The 13,096-nt window shown below is 35.9% G+C and overlaps 1 protein-coding gene across 3 annotated transcripts in view; it reads right to left on the bottom strand.

The window, feature by feature from the left end:
* Positions 1-2,051: 2,051 nt before the first annotated feature.
* The window catches only part of SFMBT1 (Scm like with four mbt domains 1), a 124,522-nt gene continuing 113,477 nt past the window's right edge, over positions 2,052-13,096 (bottom strand). For 2 of the 3 annotated variants that reach the window (XM_026680522.2, XM_087954895.1), the window contains exons 18-22: positions 12,879-13,054; positions 11,737-11,915; positions 11,380-11,625; positions 9,246-9,374; positions 2,052-6,173 (exon numbers count right to left, since the gene is read on the bottom strand). In XM_026680522.2, coding sequence (XP_026536307.1) covers positions 6,033-6,173; positions 9,246-9,374; positions 11,380-11,625; positions 11,737-11,915; positions 12,879-13,054 — 871 coding nt within the window. In that variant the 3' untranslated portion in view covers positions 2,052-6,032. The remainder of the gene's footprint in view (positions 6,174-9,245; positions 9,375-11,379; positions 11,626-11,736; positions 11,916-12,878; positions 13,055-13,096) is intronic. The other variant, XM_087954896.1, reaches the window with a different exon arrangement.

Here is a 13,096-nt window from a genome sequence, read left to right as displayed (position 1 = left end):
AACTGAATGCTGTTCTTTTATTTCTCTTCTTCTGAAATGTGGTCAAACTAAACAAGCTAAAATTGATGCAAAAACAGATGGTTTGTTCTACAAACTGAAGTTTGCTTGTGTGGCCTTGACAAAGTCCTGATATATTTCAAATCTATATTGGGGTTGCAAGTAAAAGAAAATGTTTTTCATATACAACAATACCTCAATTTTAAATCAATCCCATTTATCTGAAGTTTCAAATGTCTAATTTCTGTTATACGTTTACATAAGTCAAAACAGTGACTTGTTGCACTTTTGTTTAACTGGATAAAAGCAATGCATTGTCCCACATTACAAGTTGCTCAAAAGAATATTAGGATTAGAACCAACTTCTAGTGAGCAAGTGCTAATATGGAATACAGAGACCTCTGTGTTAATAGTTTCAAGTGTAGTATAAAAATATCCTCTCCACTTTTATGACTATCATTGCTCTTAATTTCTATATGATGTAAGCATTAATCCAAGTTTACTTCAATTCATTGTTTTTCAAGAAAGAATATAGCATCATTACACTACACCCGTGATGGTGAACCTATGGCAAGCATGCCACAGGTGGCACGCAGAACCATTTGTGCGGGCATGTGAGCCCCTGCCAAACTTACCTGCACTGAGCATGCGCGCACCTCCCAGCTGATTTTCAGGCCGCTTGAGGCCATTTTCGCCCTCCCAGAGGCTCGAGAGAAGCCTATGTAGCCTCAGGAGGCTGAAAACAGGCACTTTCGGTATGCCCGCTTTCGGCACACTACAACAAAAATGTTCACCACCACGGCAATACACTATTAGCACAGGGGAATAATTCTGGAAAACTAGAATGCTTATTAGTATAAAAAAAGCTGTTAGCCTCACATAAATAGCATCTGTAGATTTGTTTCAATGTGTTTGTTTTTTCCAGGAAAAAAAGCACCACCACTGAACTTTGGTGGCCTTCAGTAGGTGTACTGTACTTGACACCAGGATTGTGTTTTTGGATTGTAAAATGTTTGTCCACTAGAATCTAGAGAACAATCAAGAGTAATTGATAAGATAATATACAACAAACATACAATTGAGCATAAAGTTGCCTCCAAACACAGGCTAACATAATTGTTTCAAAGAAACTGCCACCCCATCTGTTTTGTCCAATTTATCTTCATTTCAGAAATCTTGATTAATAAAGATACTTTCTATTGTGTTAGGTGGGAGGGGGCAGGCAGATTATCAGCTATTTCCCTTGCTTTCACTCACAGCTTTATCTTCACTAAATTCAATTCTCTGATTAGCTTAAATACTAATTTAGCACTGACGTATGGACTTTTCTATAGAGCTGCTGTGTTTTTATGGTGGCTAACTGATATGTATGCCTTTGTGGAACATCAATTAGTTTAGTTACAATGCAAGACTTTTCATTTTAAATACTTTCAAAAGCAGTACTGGACAACATAATAATCCCTTCACTTTCAAACCCGAATTGCCCCCCATATATTTTTAAGCTTCAGTATCTTCTGGGATAAAACAAACAGGAAAATCTGTTACTGTAATTACTGTAATATCAGGTGGCAGTTTGAATTTCCAGTGTTTTAATGTGACAGCATTTCTCATTCTGCCGATGGGAGAAATGATACTGCATCTAATTATTTCTAAGTGGTTAAACTTTAATGTGATAAAGGAGTTACCTTACTTGTTTGTAACATTAGTGTGCTATAAAATATAACCAGATTAAAAACTGAGTGAGGGAGGAAAAAAGAGAAGGATGCCTAGAATTGGAATATTTTCATTTTATATTATTTTTGGATACTGGAAAACATTTATTAGTTTTTTGAATGTGTGAGCATTTTTCAGCTGGAGATGTATAAAATAAAAATACAGTTGAAGTATCCAAAATAGAATGTTTCCTAGAAAATTAAGGTGACAATAGCCAATTATCTCCAGGATTTTGAAAACAAAAATATTTGGAAATTCACATATACTGCTATGAATTTTCAAGTCTATTTTTTCTTTAGTAATGAAAGACTCCAAGCAGGTAATATCAAAGGAAACTGGCACCAATTTAAGTATTTTTAATTTTCTTACAACCACTTAAAACGGTCATGAAGTACCACAAAATTATATACATTCATTTACAGAACAAGTCAAATAATCTAAAATATTTTAAAACCCTTTACCTGATGCACCTAGGCAACAAAGGTGCTTCAGTAGACATTTTATGTGCATATCTTCTACTTTCAAAATTTTACCCTCAGTTCACACACACGCACACACATATATATTAATTAAAGTAAAAATACAGCAAGCAGAAAAGACAACACAATATACATCTGTAATCTTTAGAGCAAAGCAGAAAAGTGCATGTCCAATGAACTATTACAACTAAGAAATATGCTGGCAGTACCTGCCTTAGAGGCTCTTTCAAGAGGTTTTGATTGTCTATGAACATTAAGGGAACAATCAGAACAGAAGATGTGTGCACAATGGGTGAAAATTAAAATAGCAACCAGGGAAGCTGATGAATACAAACCTTCAGTAATATAAGGTATATAAGGCTCCATAGGGCAAACAAAGGGATACATTTTTCATTCCCCAAAATCATTATTTTAAATCAATCATATTTTTGTGAAGTTCCAAATGTCTAGGGATTCCAGATTCTAGCCTTGCACAGGACAAATAGTGGAACTTTGAATTTATTAACTGAAGGAAAGCAAGTTGCTTTCCTGCATGGAATTTGGTTTTTAGTTTTTTAAAAAGAATTGCTTAAAAGAATATAAATAATAGAACCTATTTCTATTAAGCAAGTACTTACGAGGTGTAAACACTGTGTGCTGGTGCTTCCCCAGTGTTGATAATTTTTAAACATGATATAAAAAAGAATTCACATTCATGGCCTTCAGTATACAATCCATTTGTTATAAATCCAAGTTAAGGGAAGGGGGTTAGATTGCTGCACATGCAACAAATACCACTGAATTACAGATACAACATAGTTTTTAAACTAGTTTTATCCTTTCAAAATCCATTCTGACCTCTTACCCTTAAGGCTGCCTTCAAATATAAAGGTCATATTTATGGATATTTTGGGGAAACTTTAATACCAACATAAGCACCTGGAATATAGTGAAATTTATACCAGTGAGGTTTCCAGGCAATGTCAGTTTCTTTGTGCTTAGCAACTATTGGGTATTCTAAAAATTTTCATAGCAGACAATTATCTAGACAAAGCCAAAAATGGCTTTTAAAGACCTTCATTTAAAATGAATTTTATATCTGCTAAAACATTTGGCAGTACATCTTGAGTGAATTCATACAGTGTTATAGTATTTACAGAAAGAAACAAAATGGCTGATATCCTGACTTTAGACTTTACATTTTGGCAAATGTATTTTTCAAAAACCTTTTATTCAACTCTTCTTAACTGATAAAGTTTGGCCGGTAATAACAAAAATAAAAAATAAAAATCTCTGTACCTTGGAAAATTGTGTGCTCAATTCAGAAATTACATATGAAATATTGGATTGCTTTCTTTTCCCAAATCTTTAGAATAATAAAAATGGCAACTACAGAGAATAAAATTACAAAAAAAATATTTTGCACATTAGTCAACTTCAAAAAAGTAGCTTGTGTTTTCAGAGGCTAAATATTGGTTTTTTTTAATCTCCCCAAATTTTAAAGTGTTTCCTCAAGACACCAATCATGAGAAAATCTATATGCTGCCAGTTTCTAGTAATTTTTAATACGCTTTTTCTACAGCAATTAGCACCAGAGATCTGAAAACTATGTTTACCTTTCTACTCTTCTCTGCTTTAGGTAAATATTAACACAGGCCTTGAAACCAACTTAATTTTTCCTAGCTAGAATGTCACTGGCTTTGTAAAAATATACAATGTTATCTAACTTTGCAGACTTTCCTTAATTTTAATATTCCAACAGGCTTTGAATGTTGAATCAGTAGCAAAGCAGGTAAGACTGGCTAACTCATCAGGGCAGTAACAGGAAAGAGATTAAATTATATCTTACTAAAACCCAGATAATATTTCAGAACTATATAGAATATTTTACAGATTGTGTTAAACCTTTTAAACTTTAATCCACAAGACATGCTTGAATTGGCCTCAAGAAATGAAATATATCCATTTCTCACATGTTGCATAGAAATGACTCATTCAAAGTAACAAGTAATGAAAAGCATCTTTTTTTGGAAATAGAACAAGACTGGAATGTCAGCCTATAAATATAACCTAAATAAGCCAGCATCTATTTTACTGGCATTCAAAGTATTACTCACAGCAATATATGGCATATGAAAGCTTTACTTGAAAAACCCTGAAAATCTTAAACATACAAGTTTTAACACATGAACGTATTCCAATTGGAGCTAATTAAATAAAACAAGAATTATATTGAGCCTGATTTTTTTTTTTTTACAAAAAACCCCAATATTCTTTCTGATGCCAAACAGGCATTTATACTTTCACACACATGCATGTTCTTACAAATAATGGAGTATCTGAATAGCACTAATTTCAATGTACAAAATCTAATTGCAAACTTGGCCCACATGTCCAGTTACATAACATTTCATGTATTAAACCTACTTTGACTGAAACCTGAAGCATGAAATCATTCTATCTCTACTTTAGGATTCCATATACTTAAATAAGTTATGAAGAAATTTCTTTCAAGATACCACATTCTGTCTCTTCCTAAAAGTATTCAATATGCCCTGCAACATGACTCCAGCAAGTCACCAATGCTTTGATCTAACTTGAATACTCAATGGCTGAAGTCACAATTTATGTTTGTAATGGGTAGAAATGCAGAAACTGCTCTGGTCCTTCTAGCTTCCATAAAACTTAGTTTGTTCCTGAAGTTGTGGGTAGTAGCTCTTTGTATTAGATCAGCATATTAAGCTGATGAATTCAGCTGACTTCTCTGTATGTTAAACAAACCAAACTCATCTCCTAATATGTATGTATAGCATGCAAACTATGCCACAATTTTTCTTCTGTATATACTTTTAAGAAAATCCTTTGGGTGCATTTACAAACCTGCAACAAATAAGTGAAGAAATTTAGTTATTTGAGAACTGGAAGGAGCTCTGCGTTTCAATTCATTCTTCTAAGGATGCTAGTTCAGTTTTTTTCAGCAAATAATAATAAGACCATGTAATTTTCCCTAAACAGTACATATTTTCTAAAAAATATTTCTGGTGTGTGGCAATATTTCTGTGCAACTTTAGCTTATCCATAGCACATAGCATATTTTAATATCCACAATTTCTAAGTTTTCCATCTCTACTTTTATCTGCAACATGACAGGCACAATCTCCACTATCAGTATTTCTCCATAATAAAGAATGCTACTTCTTCAGTCTGTGACTATCTGGTAGCTGCTAAAGGCTATGATTCTGTCAGGACAGTAGAAAAAGAGGGGCATTCATAATTTAAATACAGAAAAGTCAATAGCTGGATCATTCTTTAACTTGCCTTGTAGCCTTTTTTGGTTTTAGAGGTAGAGAGCAGGCTCTAAAATAAAGGTCAGAAAGAAGCTGCAGTTTCACTTTTAAGCTTTTGGCCACACCACGTATCTTGGCAAACAGCTAGTCTACTTATTTAAATTATCTTCAAGACTGAAGGAAAAAAAAAAAAAAAGAGGACGGTCATTCAGCAAGCAGCAAAGAGATGCTCATTTTCTGCATTCCTTTCCGCATGCTGTAAATTCTGTCCATACCACACCTGGAGGATTTTTTTTTTCTCCTCGTGAAAGATATTTAAATCATCTTTTATTCATAAAAAAGCCCTGATGTACAGAATGAGTAAGTACTACTTTTTTAAGCCAAAAGACAGCTGCAAAGATAGTTAGGATTGCATTAATATTTTGCTCCAAGTATTTTCCCCACTCAAAGTGCAAAACTGTAAAGCCAGTTCATAAGCAGTTTCCATCTATCCCTTCTTGGTTCTTCCTGCTGAAAGAAAAGCAGGTTACTGTAATTGTGCTTCAAAGTTTCAGGTTCCTCTTATCTTCCTCCTGTTTTAGTTGGCAAACTGCTGGTAGAAGGCAAATTTAACCCTTTCAATGTGATGGCAAAGTTTAATGGCTGGGCCAAGTTTCAAGTCCATGCACTCCTGAACCGTGGGAAGAGTGAGCAAGAGAAGTGCCTGCCCATCTATTTCCTATCAAAGGAAAAGGAAAAAATAGCAGTTAGCATTAAAGGAAATGAGTGGGTTTTTTCCCCAAATAATTTAAACATTTCATTAATGCATTACAGATAGTTGCAGAGTTATAAATGTAATGGAGCCTGCCCATTCTATTCCTCACCTGAGCATTCATAGGAGTGAATTGCATAATTTGAACATGATCACTCTCTTCTTTTGCCCACGCATTCGCGAATCAAATGTGCAGCTCATTAAATGCACATAAGGTATGTCGGTGGGAAGGCCATGGGTGGCCTAATGACGGAAAGCCACCTGCTTCAGACCACCAAAGGCCTCCAACCCACTAAGATACCTCATTCTTCCTCCCCAGGGATTCCCACAATTACTCTCCCTGCATCCTGCCATGCCAGGTCACTTATCTTATGAAGATCTGTCTCCTGTCCAGGCGCTCTGTTTCTTTGCCTGCTCCCTCCTTTGTCATCGGCAAAGTGCTTGATGAAGCCTTCAGTGACGAAAAAAAAGGTGCGGAGGGCCGCATGCACCCTTCCAGGCCTTTCTCCCTGCCAAATCTCTAGACTTCAGCAGCCCTTTGCAAAAAGCCTTTGCCAGCAGGAACAGAGCTTCAGAAGGACACACCCACATCCCTCCCAAGCTCTGATGGTGCCAACAAAGGCAAAGGACTGCCAAAGCCTACAGGGACGCAATCTCTCTGCAGGCTTCAGCAAGGAAACGGCAAGGCCTGGAGCTTTCCCTCTGTTTGTAATCATCCAAGCCTCAATTCACAGAAAATAGACGCCTAAAGTGCGAGATCAGACGAGATCAGTAGCATGAGATCTTGTGCTAGTGATCTCTCATGATCTTGCGGTACGTTAGGCCTCTGTTCTCTGAAATCCTGAAGCAACGAAGCAAGCGTAGAAACCGTGACAGAGAGGAAAACTCAAGGTAGCTGAGTCTCCAGAGGCGAAATGCCTGTGAAGACCCAGCAGGAGGTGAATAGGCAGGGTGAATGTTGCAGAGGCTCTGTGGTCATTTGTAAGGGCAACCAACTGTCGTGCTGCAAGATTTGTAATTTCTGGACTTGTTTGTAAATGCTAGGGGGTGCTTATGGTGTAACTTTGAACATTGGCTAAGAGAACGTTCATTACTCAGGGATTACCTGTATAAACAAATAACACTTTGGTGAGAAACTAAACTGGATGTAAGGAGAGGAATAAAAAGAACAAGAAAGAAAAATAGATATGATATCAATATAAAATTAATTCAATCCTTCACCTGTTAAATTCAATATTAGAAATACATTGCTTTATCAGATAGTCTTTTCCTTTTTACAATATAGCCAATTCTCATTTAGTGACTATTCTCTATGATGACAATGATGAAAAAAAGTAATGCTATGATCAATCCTTGTTTTTATGATCTTTGAAGATCTGTAAAGCAAAGCTTAAGTAAGATCATAAGCAGTCATGATTTTATTTAGTGATCGCTTCACTTAATGACTATGAGGCATGGTGGCTTAATGACACTGGAGATGGGTCTCTGTTCCAGCGGTTCTAGTCCTACCACTGCATGGCGGGATGAGGTCACATTACTTGCCTCAGCTTTTGCCTACCTTGCAGTTTGAAAGCATGTTCTATGGAAGTAGATAAATGGTACTATTTCTGTGGGGAGACAAGTTAGTGCTCTGTGCAGGTAGTCAAATTCCTGCCAGCTCTGAACCTTCCCGGTTTTGACGCCTGTTTACGAGGTGGTTCCGGAGAGGGAGCTTAAGATGCTGCTGCAGGAAGAACCACTCATCTTTCTCTGGTGCGAAGCTAGCTCACCCTCTTATGGCACACCGTGGGAAGCGCGCAAGTGTGTACCTAACAGAGCTGGTAAACAGGCAGCCAAACTAGTAATCTGCAATAGTATTGTAGACTCCTAGCTAATGTAACAATGCCATACTTTAATAATAATAATAATACTTTAATGGCTGACTTCTCAATCCCAAATATAGATAATAAACAAGAATGTTATAAGAGCATTTCAGAAATTGATAAATAACATTCCAATCTATTCCCTATCATTATGAGTATAAATTTCTTCCCATATTTGCAAAATAGATGGAAGGCTTTAGTCTAATCCAGTGTATCTAAGCCTTGACACCTTTAAGATGTGTGGACTTCAATTCACAGAATTCCCTAGCTAACATGCTGGATGGGGAATTCTGGGAACTAAACATATCTTAAAGATGCCAAGGTTGAGAAACACTGGTCTGGTCACTTCATAAATACCATGTGCATTCAGAAAGATTATCAACCTTTGTTCAATAATACGTTGCCTGCCACTGATCTGAGGAGTCCATCATCTGGCACTGTATCAATTACTTTATCTTGTCTATCCGTGTGTTTTTCTTGGTGAAATACAGGAGCGGTTTACCATTGCCTTTTCTTGCACAGTATAAAATGATGCTTTTGGTGTTATCATTAAAATTATTACCTGATTCCTAATATCATCCCATAGCACTACTATCGAATAGTGGTTCCTGCTTGCTTTAACTGGCAGCTACGATAATCTTCATGCCTTACGTGATGTTGCTGAGATTACATACACTTGACATATATTCCTAGCATCCTTTGCTCATCCTTTCCATAAACACCCCTACCCGCCACAATGAGGCAGCATAGCAGGATTTTTCATGTAATCCTGGGTTAAAACTTTACCTATTAGCACTTAAATGCGCCAGTAGCTTTCAAACTAAAAAATACTGTCCCAGCTGGTTATAAATTGACCCCAAAACATGGTAATATTTTTCAGGAGTCAGACATTTACTTTCTCAAGGAGTTCAAAGAAAGTAACATTTAGAAAAAATCTCATCTCAGAGAAATTCTGTTTTTTAAAGTTTTTATGTTTTTGTATTATGTCCATTCTACCCATTTTATTGTAAGAATCCTGTGAGATGTTCCCAATAATTTATACATATGCATATGTATATATTTGTATAAATTACACATATGCATGTATAAGCACAGAGGTAAAAATGATCAAAATGATATTTTAGTTGACATAATGGTTTCATGTAGTCAATTATCCATGGCCAATAATAAGACATACCTGATCCAGAAATATTCTAGCTAATGGTGCACAATCTGTAGATTTAAGGAACCGCACAACATCTGCTACACTCCATTCCAGAGGATTGCTGTCCAGCTGTAATTTTTCATCAACTTCTATCTTTATTTCCTATGAAACAAGACATAAAGACAAAAATATCACTTTTTCTTCCTTAGATATCTTTTCCAGAACATAAAAATGTTCTATATGAGCCACTGATCCAATATTCTGAGGGTAAAAAGAAGTCCTATTGTTGAGGCATAACATATGCACTGTCCTGAAAACATGACACAGAATGTAGAATATATAGTACAGGTAGTCCTTGACTTACGATCACAATTGAACTCAAAATTTTTGTGGCTAAGCGAGACAATTCTTAAGTGAATTTTGCCCAATTTTACAACTTTTCTGGCTACAGTTATTAAGTGAATCACTGCAGTTGTTAAATTAGTAATACAGTTGTTAAGTGAATCTGGCTTCCCCATTTACTTTGCAATATCAAAAAGTCACAAAAGATGATCACATGACCCCAGGACACTGCAGCTGTCATAAATATGTGTCAGTTGCTAAGTGTCTAAATTTTGATCATGTGACCATGGGGATACTGCAATGGTTGTAAGTGTGAAAAACAGTCATAAGTCACTTTATTCAGTGCCATTGTAACTTTGAACAAGCACTAAATGAACTGTTGTAAGTCGAGGTCTACCTGTAGTTCAGTAAGTTATCCTAGTTTTGCAATCCCTTAAAGTAAAAAAAGAATTCTGTACACCCTGCCAAAAGTATTAGTAAAAGAAAAAAGGATGAAAAGACACACTTGAATAACCATATAAATAATCAGATTGCTCTAATATAAGTTCTAATATAAAACAGTGGCCCCGAGGTGTATACAACAGAGACTGGGCAATGTAAGTTTCTGAGTTTTAGTACAGCAGAATTTGATGAGGTTTAGTATAGCAGAGATTCATGGTTGTCAGCCTTCTAGAAACAAAAGTCCTTAAACTGAACTGAAAGTAAAAAAAAGTGTGCAATGCAATTGCAAACTATTACTGTTATTGTTGTCATTTCTGCTGTTGTTGCAGTATAGATACAATATTCAATCATCACTTGGAGTTTTTTGTATTTGACAAAGTATTTTCAATTTAATTTGATGACATTCATTTTTCATGTATCTTTTGAGAATTAGGCATATAACCATTTAAATAGTCATAAATGTAGGTAATCTGAGTATAGGCAATATCATTTGTTATTTAAAGGGATAATCAAGACTGAGATTGTATCTATTGTTGTATGGTCTGAACCCAAATTTTATTTCAACTGGATCACTAGTATACAACAAATAGACAAGTATACAAACAAACAGAATTCTACAGACTTAATAGAGCATCTTCTGCAGCTACACATTTCTGATTATTTTTAATAAAGCAGAATTGTATTTTCTATTATTTCCTTGACTACCCTTCTGTGTTCTGAGATCATGGTAAAGACCTACTGAAGAAGTTTTGTTTTATTCCCACTACTGGAAGAAAATGTCAAATTCACACACAAGAACACATACACACATAAATTACTTGAATGCACATGGACATTAAGAGGTACCAAATTGTTAATGAAAGTTATTACATTCATATATAACAATGACTAGCCTACAGGCCAGAAAGCTGCACTTTATGTGCTTTAAATCGCAACAATTACTTAAATTTTCCTAGTTAAAGAAATAAAGGTCAATCATCCATCTTTAAGTGTAGATTTAATATCTGGAGAAAGGAAAAAAGAAAATTGGCTTGTATGGTTTTTTTTAAAGGTTAGTTTGAACAAATGAGCTGAATCACCCCATCTCTCAATTGGTGTCAATTTAGGAAGAGAGAAATTTAAGAAAAATTGTGCAAGTTTTACACACAGTGAAATATAGTGTCAAGCTTGCTAAGTTACATAGTAGACAGATCCAGCAAACATCTCTCTCTCTCTCTTTGTCCGAGAGAGAGAGAGAGAGAGAGAGAGAGAGAGAGAGAGAGAGAGAGAGAGAGAGAGAGAGAGAGAGAGAGAAGAGGAGAGGGGGGGGGAGGGAGGGAGGGAGAGAGAGAGAGAGAGTTGCTGAAAAGCTCTGATTGTTACATGTTTTAAAATCAAAATATACCTTTGGTGAAGGTGGCTTATTTTCATCATCTGAGAAAGAAAAAGTCCGTAGTTTTCTTTTCCGTTTGTCCCGGTCTGGAGCCCCAAAATGAGACTGCTCACTCTGTGTTGGGGAAGATGACTGTGATTTCTTCTCTGACACTTCAGACTCCTCAAGCAGTTCCTCCTGATGTTCAGAGGTACTGTCTTCGGTAAGAGACTCCTCGTCTATCTCATCCTGATCATCCTCATCTTCACCACCACTTCCCTGAGAAACAATACAGAACGACTCAGAATAGCATGGATTAGCAACCACTTTATCCCCCACAATCTCTATATGTAGACTTGCATATTGAATCCATCCCCCTTAGTTGCCTACTTGGGGTGATCCCACTGGTGTGTTATCTACAGAGGTGGAAGATCGCTTCTTCTTATGAACAAAGAAGTTTTTCCGTTTTTTTCTTTTCCTGTTTGCTTTTTTCATGCTTGCCTCAATGCTGCTGTGGATACTAGGTGGTCGGCCAATCCTTTTGTTTCTCCGCTTTCCATAATAATGGGCTGCAGGAGGTTAAAAGAAAAAAAAGAGTTACTATCATGAAACACAATTCATCATTCGTTTGTCCTTTAAAAGATAAGACCTTAGAAGTACTCTTCTTATATAGATAGCTTATTTTGGTTGTGTGCAACTTTTACATTACTGTAGTAGCAACGATGGGATATGCCTTAGGAAAAAATAACAAAGTATTTACAAAAAACAGTACAGGATGACTGCCAATTTACAAGAAAAACTGGTCTACAAGAATTAGGGTTCAGGTTTCTTAATACAACAGTTACGCTACCATGCAATGTAATCCAAAAGAAGAGTCATTTTCCCCAAGGGAACAAATAATACAAAGAAGGGTTATTTTGAGGGGGTATTAAACAGAAAAGGTAGTATGTAAGGTGCCAAGGAAAGTGAATGTAACACTTTATTTTTACTAAAAACTGAAACAAACAAACAAGAAGTTTTCAGAAATTACAGTGAAAATAGTTGGATTCACATATACACTCAGCCATAACATGCTTTGCTAGATTTTGGCTAAGCTTGTTGTGTGAAGCCAACTGGATTTCTCCATTCAGTAAGAAATTATCTAACTGTTATGAAGAAGATCTGCAAGATTATCTTTGGATGTATATATTTTTTTCAATTTAATGCCATCATAATTTGATTTATTGTAATGTCGGAAGCCCAAAATGTGGGCACTTCATGGTGAAGTATAAGTATAAATGGTATCTATGATTTATTATTGATTAAGTAGCATTAATTCATGGGCCATTATGTTATCCAAACTGGCTGTAATCCAGTTACACCACTGTAACTACAAACACTGTAGAGTTTGTTTCTGTTTACTGAATGACCCAGGAAGTGCCAACTGGCAGCCATCATAAAGCTGATGGGATATTGTGTATTTATTGAAAAATGCTCTTTCTAGCTGCCTACATGTTTTGGAGTAAATAAATGCCAATGATACAATTACTTACTGTATTTGGTTTTTGTTAGAACAGAGCAGTTCTCAGAACATTTGTCTAGCACCATTTGGGGGCCAAATAGATTTGGACAACATTCCAGTTTGATGCAGGTCTGCCTGCAGAAGTCTGCAACTCGATCAGCTGTTCTTACCACTTCCACTGTAGCTCGGTAGCTCTTTCCTTTGTATCTGTAGCAAAGAAAAGTTTCATTAATAAGGAAATGCGAAAGT

The sequence above is a fragment of the Notechis scutatus genome, chromosome 2, assembly GCF_049901735.1.
Source record: "Notechis scutatus isolate UNSWTSFEM ecotype Mainland chromosome 2, rNotScu1.2, whole genome shotgun sequence".
In the NCBI taxonomy this organism is placed as follows: Eukaryota; Metazoa; Chordata; class Lepidosauria; order Squamata; family Elapidae; genus Notechis; species Notechis scutatus.
This window is presented reverse-complemented; position numbering and strand designations above follow the sequence as displayed.